The sequence below is a fragment of the Lepus europaeus genome, chromosome 1 (genome assembly GCF_033115175.1).
Source record: "Lepus europaeus isolate LE1 chromosome 1, mLepTim1.pri, whole genome shotgun sequence".
Classification (NCBI taxonomy): domain Eukaryota; kingdom Metazoa; phylum Chordata; class Mammalia; order Lagomorpha; family Leporidae; genus Lepus; species Lepus europaeus.
The window spans coordinates 182,251,951-182,267,972 of NC_084827.1; the positions used below are offsets into that span (position 1 = coordinate 182,251,951).

Here is a 16,022-nt window from a genome sequence, read left to right on the forward strand (position 1 = left end):
AGAGAAGCACAGTCAGGAGCCGCCCAGGACGCCCACCAACCCCAGCGGCTGTCCCAGGCCGGCTGTGGGGCCACCACTTCCCTGCAGGGGACAGGGCTAGGACAATTCACTCAGACCCCTCTCCTGGCCAGACCAGGAGCCACAGACAGAGCAGCGATGAGGCCGAGAGGGGGCCTGTGGCCTCACTCCCAGAGCTGCCCGTGGGCCCCAGCACTGGAGGCGCACGACCACATCATGGGTGAGTGAGGAGGTGAGACGAAGGGCTAGGGCTGGCCTACAGGGTGAGCAGTGTGTAACCCCCGTGCCGCAGGGGCCTGGGCTGGCCTGCAGGGGTGAGGAGTGTATGACCTCTAGGGGGTGAGCAGTGTGTGGCCCCCATACCACAGGGGCCTGGGCTGGCCTGCAGGGGTGAGCTGTGGGTGACCCCCACATCACGGGGGCATGGGCTGGCCTGCAGGGGTGAGCTGTGTGTGGTCCCTGCACCACAGGGACCTGGGATAGCCTGCAGGGGTGAGCTATGTGTGGCCTCCATGCTGTAGGGGCCTCGGCTGACCTCCAGGGGCGACAGCATGGGGTTCTTTAAAATCCAAGTCTCTGCCCAGGGAGCAACCTCCACCCTAAGCTCAGAGACCTGGGCCAGAGAGGCTCCTAGGAGCCCAGCACTGCGGCTCTGCCCTCAGTGAGAGAGCGCGCACACGGTCACATCACACCTAAGACCACACACAGCACCCAGCACTGTGGCTCTGCCCTCAGAGCGCGCACACGGTCACATCACACCTAAGACCACACACAGCACCGAGCCCAGCACTGCGGCTCTGCCCTCAGTGAGAGAGCGCGCACACGGTCACATCACACCTAAGACCACACACAGCACCCAGCCCAGCACTGCGGCTCTGCCCTCAGAGCGTGCACACGGTCACATCACACCTAAGACCACACACAGCACCCAGCCCAGCACTGCGGCTCTGCCCTCAGAGTGTGCACACGGTCACATCACACCTAAGACCACACACAGCACCCAGCCCAGCACTGCGGCTCTGCCCTCAGTGAGAGAGCGCGCACACGGTCACATCACACCTAAGACCACACACAGCACCGAGCCCAGCACTGCGGCTCTGCCCTCAGTGAGAGAGCGCGCACACGGTCACATCACACCTAAGACCACACACAGCACCCAGCCCAGCACTGCGGCTCTGCCCTCAGAGTGTGCACACGGTCACATCACACCTAAGACCACACACAGCACCCAGCCCAGCACTGCGGCTCTGCCCTCAGAGTGTGCACACGGTCACATCACACCTAAGACCACACACAGCACCCAGCCCAGCACTGCGGCTCTGCCCTCAGAGTGTGCACACGGTCACATCACACCTAAGACCACACACAGCACCCAGCCCAGCACTGCGGCTCTGCCCTCAGTGAGAGAGCGCGCACACGGTCACATCACACCTAAGACCACACACAGCACCGAGCTCAGCACTGCGGCTCTGCCCTCAGAGCGTGCACACGGTCACATCACACCTAAGACCACACACAGCACCCAGCCCAGCACTGCGGCTCTGCCCTCAGAGTGTGCACACGGTCACATCACACCTAAGACCACACACAGCACCCAGCCCAGCACTGCGGCTCTGCCCTCAGTGAGAGAGCGCGCACACGGTCACATCACACCTAAGACCACACACAGCACCGAGCCCAGCACTGCGGCTCTGCCCTCAGTGAGAGCGCGCACACGGTCACATCACACCTAAGACCACACACAGCACCCAGCCCAGCACTGCGGCTCTGCCCTCAGAGCGTGCACACGGTCACATCACACCTAAGACCACACACAGCACCCAGCCCAGCACTGCGGCTCTGCCCTCAGAGCGCGCACACGGTCACATCACACCTAAGACCACACACAGCACCGAGCCCAGCACTGCGGCTCTGCCCTCAGAGTGTGCACACGGTCACATCACACCTAAGACCACACACAGCACCGAGCCCAGCACTGCGGCTCTGCCCTCAGTGAGAGAGCGCGCACACGGTCACATCACACCTAAGACCACACACAGCACCCAGCCCAGCACTGCGGCTCTGCCCTCAGAGTGTGCACACGGTCACATCACACCTAAGACCACACACAGCACCGAGCCCAGCACTGCGGCTCTGCCCTCAGTGAGAGAGCGCGCACACGGTCACATCACACCTAAGACCACACACAGCACCGAGCCCAGCACTGCGGCTCTGCCCTCAGAGTGTGCACACGGTCACATCACACCTAAGACCACACACAGCACCCAGCCCAGCACTGCGGCTCTGCCCTCAGAGTGTGCACACGGTCACATCACACCTAAGACCACACACAGCACCCAGCCCAGCACTGCGGCTCTGCCCTCAGAGTGTGCACACGGTCACATCACACCTAAGACCACACAGAGCACCCAGCCCAGCACTGCGGCTCTGCCCTCAGAGCGCGCACACGGCCACATCACACGTAAGACCACACACAGCACCCAGCCCAGCACTGCGGCTCTGCCCTCAGTGAGAGCGCGCACACGGTCACATCACACCTAAGACCACACACAGCACCGAGCCCAGCACTGCGGCTCTGCCCTCAGAGCGTGCACACGGTCACATCACACCTAAGACCACACACAGCACCCAGCCCAGCACTGCGGCTCTGCCCTCAGAGTGTGCACACGGTCACATCACACCTAAGACCACACACAGCACCGAGCCCAGCACTGCGGCTCTGCCCTCAGTGAGAGAGCGCGCACACGGTCACATCACACCTAAGACCACACACAGCACCGAGCCCAGCACTGCGGCTCTGCCCTCAGTGAGAGCGCGCACACGGTCACATCACACCTAAGACCACACACAGCACCCAGCCCAGCACTGCGGCTCTGCCCTCAGAGTGTGCACACGGTCACATCACACCTAAGACCACACACAGCACCGAGCCCAGCACTGAGCAGCCGGCAGGGAGCCGCGGTGGTGGGAAGCCTTCCCCGCTGGCCTCAACCATGCAGGCTGGCAGCCTGGAGCTCTGCTGAGCACCCAGACCACTCGGAGTGACCCCGCCACCTGTCACGGTCAGGTCACTGGTGAGGAGAGCAGGGCAAAGCATGGGCTCCCGCTTGTGCCGACAGCGGACAGGGCTCCTCCCGCCTGGACTCCTGTCCCTGGGAACGAAGGCCAGCTGAGCCCGTGCTCAAGGTGACCCCAGGGCTCATCAGTGCACCTGCTGCTGTGCGTGCACATGGGCGGCATGTGGGCATGACAGGGAGCACATGGGCACAAGGAAGCCTGCTTGCTACAGGGCACGAGGCCTGTGTCTGTCTGACCACCTGGCTGCACAGGCACAGGCGGGACGCCCTCTGCAGACACCACAATTCTCCCGGGAAGAGAACAAGGGCCTCCAAGCCCGTGACCAGGGAGGGCGGGAAGGGAACCCAGGGCTGACCCGTCCGCTCCCCGCCACCCAGCGTGGCCTCGCCGACTCCCAGCCCCTGGGCAGTGCTGTTCAGGGTCGCTCTGCGGGCTGCCGGGCTACAAGTGTCGGAGCCTGAGGGTGCACACCGGCCAGGCCTGTGGCCCTGGGGCGGGCAGAGCCGTTACCTGTGGTGAAGCGTGGCTTGGCAGGGGGCTCCTGCACAGACACAGGGAAGGTGGCGGACGCCGGGGAGGACTGTGCCCGCGACAGCGGCCGGTGGCCCCCGAAGGTCACTGGGATGCCCGCGGCCTCCATGGATGCCTGGTAGCTCCTCAGCTGGTGCATGCGCTGCTGCTCCAGGAGGGCGGCTTGCTGTGGGGACAACGGGGACGTGGGGACAAGCACGCCTGGTCCTCCCTCCCGCTGCCCCCGCCGAGGCTGCCCACAAGCCCCCAGTGCCTGGGTGGCCAGCGAGGACGGCCCCCGGGCAGGGTGAGCGTGGAGAACGTGGCACCACACCCCACCTTGCAGGCCCTGCCTTCTGGCAGAAGCCGGACCAGACGGGGCCAAGGAAGCCACCTGAAGGCTCTCTCACTGCCCCCGTGAGTCCTGGTCCGCGGGCCGGTGAGGCTGGTGTAGTTTGGGGGATCAAGCGGGCCCCTAGGAGGTGCTGAGCTGTGGAGGGGCAGCCTGGAGGAGGCGAGGGGAGCAGGGGCCACACTCAGAGGGGTCGGCAGAGGCAGGCGCTGACTGGCAGGTGGGCTGGGACCTTGTGGGACACTGGGGGCCCTGCAGCTGCCCTGCACTAAACAGGCGCTGAGCAGAGCCTTGGCCGCTCGTTGGGCTCTGAGGGCTTCACCTGTGTGCCGACCTTGGGTGAGAGGGAGCATCGCGGCCATGGGTGCCTGCCCCCTTGTGGCTGCCCCAACTCCTGCTCTCTGACCGAGACAGCCTCAGTGCCAGGAACGGGGCCTGTGGAGGAGCAGCAGGGCACGAGGTGCCCCTGGGAACAGGGATGGCCGAGGTGCATCCCCCGCCCCCTCGGGAGGGATGAGTGTGGCTGGAGGGAGCAAGGTGGAGATGTGCCTGCCGCGGGGCCTGCCGGCCTAGCAGCCAAGATGCAGGTGTGCAGCGAGCGTGGCAGCCTCCTCCCAGGACCCCGAGGTGGAGTGGAAGGAAAGCCCCACCCACGTCATAAACCCGGTCAAGAGAGCAGGCAGAGCTGCCTCGCCCAGAGCCCCACCCCCGTCCTGTCTCTTCTGATGAACAGATCTTGCGATTCTGTAAGATCAGGTCGGCCCCAGGCTTGGATGGGAAGTGGGCGCCGCCCCAGGGCCTCTGGCCAGAGAGGAGAGAATGTCCCCGCGCAGGCTCTGGTTCTGCCATCTCCAGGAAGAGCCCGAGGAGAGCAGCGGAAGGGAGCCGGGGTGGGTGCGGGGCCGGAGGAGCCGGGAGAAGCCACCCGTGGGCCCCCAGGCCCGCCACCTGGCGCAGACCAGGCTCCTTCTCCTAAGTGAATGGCTACTGTATCACCTCCAAGACGTCCCCTACAGCTCTCGGTGGGCACCGTGCTGGCACACCGCACTCGGGCTCCTCCAGACGTCCCCTCCAGCTCCCTGTGGGCACCGTGCTGGCACACCGCACTCGGGTTTCGGAAGAGAGCCGCTTCCTGCATGAGTGTTCACGGCACTCCCCGTGCCATGGGGAGGGCGCCTCGCGGCATCTGTGTGCCCACACGAGAGGACGAGGACAAGGGCTCCCTCTGTCACCTGCACTCTGCAGTGCCTGAAACCAGAGACAGGGCCTCTCTCCCGAGCGGCGGGAACAGACCTTGCGGTCAGCTCCAGGACTAAGGGCAGTGCGGCCTGCTCCCAATGGAGAAGCTCTAGCGATCTACGCTGCCGACGCAGGCACAGGTGCTCCCAGGGTGCGAGGCCTGCACTGGCAGGCTTGGTGGCAAACAGTGCAAGCCTGAGGTAAGAGCCACACTGTGCCGCCTGCGTAGACGCCGCACACCTGGGCAGTGGCACGGAATACAGCAAGGTTTGGACGAGGCAGCACCCTGCGTGCAGGCCCTGGGCGCCACCCCTTGGGGAGCCGATCAATTTCCACGGCTCTGCTCCCGAGGGACCAGTGGTGCCCGGGCACGGGGGCTCCTGCGAGCGGCCGAGCGGCCACGGTTCCTGCTGACCCAGCGTCTTGTCGCTGGATTTGCTCACCAGTTTCCTGTGAGCTTGGCTAGTGACGTCAGTGCCCACGCGGTACGCTCACTCGCACTCTGCCCCAGAGGTCCTGCCCAGGCCCTGCCCGCCTTCCTGATCAGTTAACAACCCAGGCCCGTCTTCCCCTCCGGCAGCCGGGCAGAGTTCCGGCTGGGAACGCCTGGCTGTGTGGAAAGCGGGCAGACACACACGCACAGCAGGCAAACGCCCCACTGCCTGGGCCCGGCTGACACGGACCAGAAACACAGGGAAACACAGGCCCTGGGTGACAGGGGCAGCAGGGTGCCCTTGCCTGATGACCACGTGGGGGGCTGCTGGGCCGCCGCCCAGTGCCCACACTCACCTGTCTGAAGAGCAGCTCCTGCTCTGTGGGCGGGCGCTGGCCAGGCTCCGCCTCCTCCTCGTCACTCTCAATGGGCTCCTGCTTCACCTGCACCTCCTTCTGCCCAGAGAGCCGCTCCAGGTACGGCTGGTCCAGCAGGGCTTGGTGCTCGCGGAGCTCCTCCTCCGTCTCCTCGGGGTGGCTTTCAGGCTGCCGGGGCGGCTCGCTGGGTTTGGAGATGATCTGCCGGGCAACAAGCGGAGCTGAGTGACAGGGTCCCCATACCCTGCACTCCTTGGGAGCACGGGGCGGAGAACCTGGCAGGTGTATCGGCAGCCTACACCCAGGCCAGCAGGTGCCACTCCTTCACCCACAGCGGCACGAGGTGCTGTCCATGGTGCTGAGAAGCGAGTGTCCAGCAGGCTCCCAGCCCAGGGAGAAGACAGGCCAGCACCTGACGGTTATTAAGCACCTCCTGTATATCAGGCACAGAGAAGCCTGAAGCACATTGCAGGTGTCACCCGGGTCTGCAGAGGGACAACGCTAGCCTCACAGCTGATGACAGACACCACCCTCTCGACCCGTCACCGGCCGAAGACACTCACCGGCCAGACTGCAGAGGCGCTGAGACCTCCTTGTGGTGCCCAACGACTCCTAGCGAGTCCCAGGAAGTGCTGTGTCCCCCCCCCCCCCCCCCGGCCCGTCAGCACAGAGGGCGGCGGCACTTCCTCTGCGGGCTCACTCCCGTCTCCCTTTGTCCTGGGCCTGCTCGGGGCTCACTTTCCTCTCGGGAAACCTTTTCCCTGCTGTGGACACAAGTACTGATGACCCCTCATGTGGTGCCCAGTGCCGTGAAGTGGGACCAGGGTGTCTCTGCCAGTCCCCTCCCTCCTCACCGAACCCCAGCAGCACACAGAGCCCCCAGCCCCATCCAGCCAAGCTCTGCCCAAGCCCCACCATCTGAGAGGCCTGTGCTCCTTTTCCCACCCCTCCTCCTCCAGGCACTGGCTTCTCAGCGTGGACTGCGCCCCGGGCCCGGGCGCTGCCTTCTCCCGTCTCCTCACCCAGCTACTCCCCTACACAGATCCCTGACTCCTTCCTTGGCTCACTCACCCCTGCTCCCCGGCCACGCCAACTGCTCTGCTTACACCCGCACCTGCCCTCCCTGCCCTAGCCACTGATGCAGCTGCTAGAGGCACCTGCAGCCCCAGGGCGCGCTGTGCTCCGAACAAGCGTCTCTGAGCCCGCGAGGGAAGGCACGCGCTCCCCTCCACTCCTCACACCCCTAGTGTTACCCCACTGGAGATTCCACTGGCTTCATGGTCGCCCATTTCTTTACCCATCTTGCCTGCAGTCGGCAATTCATGTAAGGGTGGGGCCGTTCCTGTCTCTGTGCTGTGTGGTTGTCACCCATGCTTGCCCCAGGACAGGGAGAGTGTGTCAGACTTCCAGGCAGAGGTGCGAGGTGGAAGGAGGTGAGGGAGGCAGACTGCAGAGCTCGCTGGGGCCTGCCGGGATGCCAGCAGGCCTGGAGCATCGAAGGCTGGAGAAAGAGCTTGTGAGACGCGGTGGCGGGGAGTGAGGGCAGGGGAGGAGGAAGCGCTGACGGCCAGGGACAGACCACATACAGGGGAAGGGGCACCGGGATGCGCCTCTGTCTCGTGCTGGCCCCCGCACCTGCGGACCAGAGAGGACGATGTGGGCCGAGGAGGAGCGAGACAGGGTGCAGTGGGCAAGCAGACAGCTCAGAGGGAAGAGGAGGCAGGCGGCCCCCAGCAGGCGGCGGAGGACGATCTCCGTGTCGGCGGCTCGCTGCCCCCATCCTGCTCACCTACTGGGGAGGGAAGAGACGTGCAGAGTCCCGGCTGTGGGGAACGCCTCTTCCCGCCGGCACAGGCCCTGTCTGGAGGAGTCTCAGGTTTCCAGACACAGCCAGTGCTGCCATCACAGAGCCCTGGGGTCCCCTGGAATCCTAGCGAACTTGCCCTGTGGTCCACACCCTGCGTGGTCCTTCCGCAGTCTAAGCCGTCAGGGCTGGGCAGGTCCCAGGCCTCCCACAGAAGGCCACATGAAGCCCGCACAGAAAAGCGGCACGTGGTCACGCCCAGAGCCCCGCCCGGCCTTGCGCTAAGACAGCAGAGGCGGCAGGTTAGGTCTGTGACCCCTGACGTCATCCAGGATCCACTTTACAGAGCTCGACTCAAAGGCCCGGACCGGAAAACATGGCCCATCCTTCACCTGCAACCCCAGGCCAAGTCCCGTGCCCAGGGAGCCGAGAGCAGGACAGGGCTGCCAGGGCAGGGCAGGGCACGTGGGGAGACGCTGCCCAAAAGGTGGACAAGCAGGATGAGGTGTGTGGGCTGGGGGTGCTAAGAGCTCCCCGACAGCTGCTGAGGGCTGGCTCTCCATGACAGCCACACCGGCACCCACGTGGCCACTGTGGTGATCATACACAAGGTACAGACGGCCCCCAGCTCACGACGGCTCAGTGCTCGACCCTGGTGCTCAGCAGGAACCACACAGTGTCCGCATCTTTTCCCAGACTGGCCTTGCACGGTGCGACCCCGTGCCCACGCTGGGCACCTGCGGTGTTCTCGAGCGCTCCATGCCACTGGGCAGTGACATTTGGGAGGACAGAGGACGTGCAACACTGTCACCTGGACAGGCTTCTCAGGACGGGAGCCTGCAGCAGGCCAGGGGCCACGTGTGGACGTGGCATCACACTGCCCTGCGCACACACACAAGCGTCATGTCTGCCCAGTGAGACCTCAACAGGGCTGGGAGGAGGCTCGGTTACGTTTACAGATTTCCCAGGTGTTTTGTTTAGAGTACGCTTTTATGCATTGTTCCGCTTCATTTTTGAGACCTGAGACTGCCTAAACTTGTCAATTTCATCTTCCCAGACCCTGACTCCAGCCTGGGACAGGACCCTGGAGGGGTCTGCGCGCGCCTAGTCCCTGCCAGCAGAGGGCGCTGGCAAGCCCCGGCAGCGAAGCAGCCTCCAGCAGCCTCCGCAGCAGGCACCCCACGCCCAGGCTTTCAGGACCGCCTGGCCCCTGGCCGGGAGCTCAGCTGCCCTCAGGGCCCTGGGCCCGGCACCGTCTGCCAGGAAACAAGATGTGGCCCCTGAGTGGCTGAGGGAGGTCAGCTGAGAGCTTTGGCTGGCAGAGCAAAGGACAAAGACTGCCGAAAGGACTCAGAGTCCCAGAAAAGGGGCTCAGAAAGGCCGAGCCCTGGCAGAGGGCGCGTCAGCCATGGCCCTGGGAACAGACGTTGATGGGCTCGTGTCAGGGCCAAGGACGCAGGGACGGGCTCGAGGGCTCGCCCCAGGGGGCCTGTCCTCCAGGGCCCGGTACGGAAGTCGGCTTCTTCGTGGGTGGGGGAGGAAGGGAGAGGGACAGCTTCTTGCCTGTGCATGGCAGATCCCATGGGGCGGGGCTGCGAGGCTTGCAGGCCAGCAGGTGCTGGGTCCAGAGGCGGTGGGAGAGGCCCTGCAGCCCTGCACCAGGGGATGTGAGATGTGCAGGAGGCACAGGAATCCCTGGACAGAGGCGGGGTCCACCCAGCTCAGACAGACCGAGCTCCAAGTGCTGGGGGGACCAGGGAATGTTCAGCAAAAAGGCAAGAATTTGAGTGTGGGAACTGGGAGATGGTCAAACTGGAGGTACGCACTGGGGAGTAGCCAGAGAGGGCCGTGAGGACAGAGGCTCCATGCACAGCTCCAGGGGCACACAGGCCTGCACAGACGCATGGACACACCTGCACAGACAGGGATGCATTACAAATACAGATCCACCTGCAACACCTCTGCATACACAGAGACACAGACACACCGTCACACACACAGACAAGCACAGGCACACTGATACACCTGGCACACACATGCACAGACACAGAGACACAGACACACCGTCACATACAGACAAGCACAGGCACACAGATACACCCGGCACACACATGCACAGACACAGAGACACAGATACACCATCACATACAGACAAGCACAGGCACACAGATACACCCGGCACACACATGCACAGACACATAGATACAGACACACCGTCACACACACAGACAAGCACAGGCACACAGATACACACACAGATGCACCTGCACAACACATCTACATACACAGAGACACAGACACACCATCACATACAGACAAGCAGACACGGATACACATACAGATCCACCTGCACAACACATCTACATACACAGAGACACAGACACGCTGTCACACACACAGAGAAACATAGGCACACAGATCCACCTGCACAACACATCTACATACACAGAGACACAGACACACCGTCACATACAGACAAGCAGACACACGGATACACACACAGATCCACCGGCACAACATATCTACATACAGAGACACAGACACACCGTAACACACAGAGACAAGCACAGGCACACAGATACACCTGGCACACACATGCACAGACACAGAGACACAGACACACTGTCACACACACAGACAAGCACAGGCACACAGATACACCCAGCACACACATGCACAGACAGAGACACAGACACACCGTCACATACAGACAAGCAGACATGGATACACATACAGATCCACCTGTAGAACACATCTGCATACACAGAGACACAGACACGCCGTCACATACAGACAAGCAGACACACGGACACACACAGATCCACCTGCACACACCCCTCTACATACACACAGACACAGACACGCCGTCACATACACAGACAAGCACAGACACATGGACACACAGACAGATCCACCTGCACACACCCCTCTACATACACACAGACACAGACACGCCATCACTTACACAGACAAGCACAGACACATGGACACACACACAGATCCACCTGCACACACCCCTCTACATACACACAGACACAGACACGCCATCACTTACACAGACAAGCACAGACACATGGACACACACACAGATCCACCTGCACACACCTCTCTACATACACACAGACACAGACACGCCGTCACATACAGACAAGCACAGGCACACGGACACACACAGATCCACCTGCACACACCCCTCTACATACACACAGACACAGACACGCCGTCACTTACACAGACAAGCACAGGCACACGGACACACACACAGATCCACCTGCACACACCTCTCTACATACACACAGACACAGACACGCCGTCACATACACAGACAAGCACAGATACATGGACACACACACACATCCACCTGCACACACCCCTCTACATACACACAGACACAGACACGCCGTCACATACACAGAAAAGCACAGGCACACGGACACACACAGATCCACCTGCACACACCTCTCTACATACACACAGACACAGACACGCCGTCACATACACAGACAAGCACAGGCACACGGACACACACAGATCCACCTGCACACACCCCTCTACATACACACAGACACAGACACGCCGTCACTTACACAGACAAGCACAGACACATGGACACACACAGATCCGCCTGCACACACCTCTCTACATACACACAGACACAGACACGCCGTCACTTACACAGACAAGCACAGGCACACGGACACACACACAGATCCACCTGCACACACCCCTCTACATACACACAGACACAGACACGCCGTCACATACACAGACAAGCACAGATACATGGACACACACACACATCCACCTGCACACACCCCTCTACATACACACAGACACAGACACGCCGTCACATACACAGACAAGCACAGGCACACGGACACACACAGATCCACCTGCACACACCCCTCTACATACACACAGACACAGACACGCCGTCACATACACAGACAAGCACAGGCACACGGACACACACAGATCCACCTGCACACAGCTCTCTACATACACACAGACACAGACACGCCGTCACATACACAGACAAGCACAGGCACACGGACACACACAGATCCGCCTGCACAAACAGAGATGTCTACACAGACACTCAGAGACACAGGCAGACATACACACGTATCACAGACACACGCATGCAGATCAATATGCAGGCATAGACAGACGATGCACACACAGACACCTGCACAGGTGGAGCCGAGGCCCAAGAACAAGCCGGCAGCTGGCCTCACACCAGGAAGGAGGAGGAAGGAGAGAAGCAGGAAGAGGTCACATTGGGGTCACTCAGGGTGACCCTGTAGGGCTGTCCTTGGTCAGAGGAGGCCCAGAAACTGCCCACTACCTTCAGGACCCCAGGGCCATGGTGAATCTAATGTCCTGGGGGGGGGGCAGCAGCCCTGGGGCCCCTCTCTGGGGGCAGCAGAGGGAGGGGGTGGGGCTCCCCCCCGGAGGAAAGCAGCTCCTGGGATGGAGGTTACGGCGGGGCGGGGGCAGCCAGGGACAGCTGCCTCTTTCCTTCTCAAATTATCCTTTAAATTCAAACCTACAGGGCAGACTCACAAACTGGAAAAGGTCCCAGGGCCTGTCACCCAGATCCAGGCAGCGCGGCAGTCCCAGGAACAGCAGTGGTGGCCCCACCGTCCGCTGGCCTGTCTCCCGTAGCCGTGTGAGGCGACCCGTGGGGTTAGTGGCAGCACAGCTGCCCGCCCAAGCCGCCTCACCTGCTCCCACAGTGTCCATCACATGGGGGCCCCCTGTCCTCTGCCTTATGGACGGGGGTGAAGTGCCCAGTCCCGTGAGGGACTGGCAGGTGCTTTCCAGGGAAGCTGAGGGGCCTCGGGGCCCTCGACGCTGGGTCGACCCCGAGGAGAGGGACACTCGTGATGAGGGTGGCACGTTTGTGGGGAGCCTCCCACTTCTCTCCAGGGATGACGTCAGAGAGAATGTCTGCACACTCTCACCTGCTGCTGGTGGGGTTCCCGCCTCCCTGGAGGTGGCCAGGGCCCGTGAGAGGCTGCTCCTGGGCACACAGCATAGCAGTGGGACCAGGGCAGCCCGGGCCCCCCCGGGTCTCCTGGCAGAGTGGAGGCCTCCAGCTGTGGCGAAGGACAGCCAGAGGCCTGGGACAGCCGGCCCTCACCTGGCCCTGGACACAGAGAGGCCCTGCTGGGTGCCCAGGGCAGTGCGGCAGCCCCGACAGAGCAGGTTGGGCCACCCAGCTCAGCACCAAGGCAGGTCCGGCTGCCCTGGGCTGCAGCCACAGAACCCGACTTGCCCTCTGACGTCCGGTTCTGCTTCTCCCTGGCTGGCTGGGCAGTGCTGGGGAGGGGCAGCTCGCAGCAGGCAGCGAGAGGAGGGGGACACCAGCCTTGGCCAACGAACCACGTGGCCTTGGCCAATGAACCACGCGGCCGTCCCAAGGCCCTGGGCCATGAGGAGCCGCTTTATCAGCTAGGTAAGAACAAAAGGCGCCCCGCCCCCACCCTGCCCCGGCCACATTTGGAACAAGACATTTTTAAAGTCTGGATGGGACTCGGCACTCAAACCCCCTGGTCAACAAGCCACTGGACATGGCCGCCATGTCACCCGAGAGAACTTCTGTGGGTGTCCTGCTCCAGAGCAAGCCTGTGGAGCCCAAGGGAAACCCGTCCAGCTGTGGGGCCAGGGCGGCTGCAGGGATGGCCCTGCACACAACGCGCCCCCGCCTCTGGCGGGGAGGAGGTCGCTGCACGCAGGGCCACAGAGGCAGGAGGGCGTGCTCCGAGCCACGCAGGGCAGCTCTCAGCCCTGGGCCAGGGAAACAGTGGCCACACAAGCTGCTGGCAGTACCAACTGGGCCTGGCGGTTTGGTCCCTCTCGGAGTGACCCGAGGCCACGTGGTGGGGGGCAGAGGGAGCAACGGGGCAGCAAGGCTGTCGGGGACCGCGCTGCTGCCAGAGCACACAGGGGCCTCCAGGAACAGCCCTGGGGGCGCAGCCCCATAGTCACAGGCAGGAGCGGCAATGCCGCGCAGCGCCAGGCAGATCACTGCCTACCAAGAGTCCCAGGCAGACCCACACAAACCTGCCAATCAGCTGTCACCCGCTGCCGTAAATCAATCAAGGCACAGAGCCCGGGGAGATTACTGTTTCCAAATCCTTCTTCCCCAGACTACAGCACACACGAACAGGTGTTCCCGTCTTCTGCAAACCTCCTACCCATCAGTCAGACGGTGACACAACAAAATTAATCACCCGGAGGCAGTGGGGGGAGTGCTTCCTCACTCTGTCGAGACAGCGGCAGCTCCCGAGTCGCACGGGCCAGCGGCGCTCTCCTGTCCCTGGGAGCGTCTCCTCGCCGCCCGCCCACCTCCATGCCCTCCCTGCCACCTGCAGACAGAGCTGGTGGGGCCACCAGTGGGGGCCTCTGGGGAGCACGGCGGTGATCCAGTGCCCAGCGGGGAGGCAGGCCGCTGGCGCCGGAGCAGGGCATCGAGGAGGCACTGCCGCCCGCAGTGCAGAACACAAGAGCCCGGGCCTCGGAGCTCAGGGGCAGCCTCCCCTTCCCAGGCGCCCGAAAGGAAAGCTTCCGCCCACTGCGAGGAGCTGGGCAGCGAGAGGAAGCAGGAGAGGGGGCAGCATCCTGCCCCGAGGAGGGCGCTCCAGGCCCGCCCCACTCCTGCGCCGGATCCTCCAGGGCCTGGCCACTTCCACCAGGACCACACTCCCCAGCCTGCCTTTCCCCACCCACTGTGCCACAGGGAAAGTGCAGGCGGCCTTGCCCCACTGCAGGCTGCCAAGGACAGGCCAGCAGGCGCCGTCACGGGCCAGGGGCCATCGCCAGGGATCCATCCCAGCGTCTCCGAGTCTGCAGGGTCCCACCGCTTCCTTCATCCGATCACCAGTCTCACTCTGCTTCCTTCTCACCACGGCTTCACTAACACGCCACTCACAGGCCACAGAACTCGGGCTGGGCCGGACGCGGTCCTCAGGGCGCGCACACCGGCACTGACTGAGGCTGGGCCAGACGCGGTCCTCAGGGCGCGCACACTGGCACTGGCTCGGGCTGGGCCGGACGCGGACCTCAGGGCGCGCACACCGGCACTGACTCGGGCTGGGCCGGACGCGGTCCTCAGGGCGCGCACACCGGCACTGACTGAGGCTGGGCCGGACGCGGTCCTCAGGGCGCGCACACCGGCACTGACTGAGGCTGGGCCGGACGCGGTCCTCATGGCGCGCACACCGGCACTGACTGAGGCTGGGCCGGACGCGGTCCTCAGGGCGCGCACACCGGCACTGACTCGGGCTGGGCCGGACGCGGACCTCAGGGCGCGCACACCGGCACTGACTCGGGCTGGGCCGGACGCGGACCTCAGGGCGCGCACACCGGCACTGACTCGGGCTGGGCCGGACGCGGTCCTCAGGGCGCGCACACCGGCACTGAGGCTGGGCCGGACGCGGTCCTCAGGGCGCGCACACCGGCACTGACTCGGGCTGGGCCGGACGCGGTCCTCAGGGCACGCACACCGGCACTGACTCGGGCTGGGCCGGACGCGGTCCTCAGGGCGCGCACACCGGCACTGACTGCGGCTGGGCCGGATGCGGTCCTCAGGGCGCGCACACCGGCACTGACTCGGGCTGGGCCGGACGCGGTCCTCAGGGCGCGCACACCGGCACTGACTCGGGCTGGGCCGGACGCGGTCCTCAGGGCGCGCACACCGGCACTGACTCGGGCTGGGCCGGACGCGGTCCTCAGGGCGCGCACACCGGCACTGAGGCTGGGCCGGACGCGGTCCTCAGGGCGCGCACACCGGCACTGACTCGGGCTGGGCCGGACGCGGTCCTCAGGGCACGCACACCGGCACTGACTCGGGCTGGGCCGGACGCGGTCCTCAGGGCGCGCACACCGGCACTGACTGCGGCTGGGCCGGATGCGGTCCTCAGGGCGCGCACACCGGCACTGACTCGGGCTGGGCCGGACGCGGTCCTCAGGGCGCGCACACCGGCACTGACTCGGGCTGGGCCGGACGCGGTCCTCAGGGCGCGCACACCGGCACTGACTCGGGCTGGGCCGGACGCGGTCCTCAGGGCGCGCACACTGGCACTGACTGAGGCTGGGCCGGACGCGGTCCTCAGGGCATGCACACTGGCACTGACTCAGAGCGCGCTCAGCACACCAGGAGACGCTGCCCCACAGCCACCCCCGCCCGCAGGTCTGCCCACCCTG

General features: G+C 64.0%; 1 protein-coding gene across 6 annotated transcripts in view; it reads right to left on the bottom strand.

Moving 5' to 3' along the window:
* HDAC4 (histone deacetylase 4) overlaps positions 1 to 16,022 on the bottom strand; it is a 326,302-nt gene that overhangs the window by 50,554 nt on the left and 259,726 nt on the right. For all 6 annotated transcript variants that reach the window (XM_062193964.1, XM_062193956.1, XM_062193947.1 and 3 more), the window contains 2 exons: positions 5,987 to 6,208; positions 3,607 to 3,793 (listed from right to left, as the gene is read on the bottom strand). In XM_062193964.1, the coding sequence (XP_062049948.1) occupies positions 3,607 to 3,793; positions 5,987 to 6,208 (409 nt within the window). The remainder of the gene's footprint in view (positions 1 to 3,606; positions 3,794 to 5,986; positions 6,209 to 16,022) is intronic.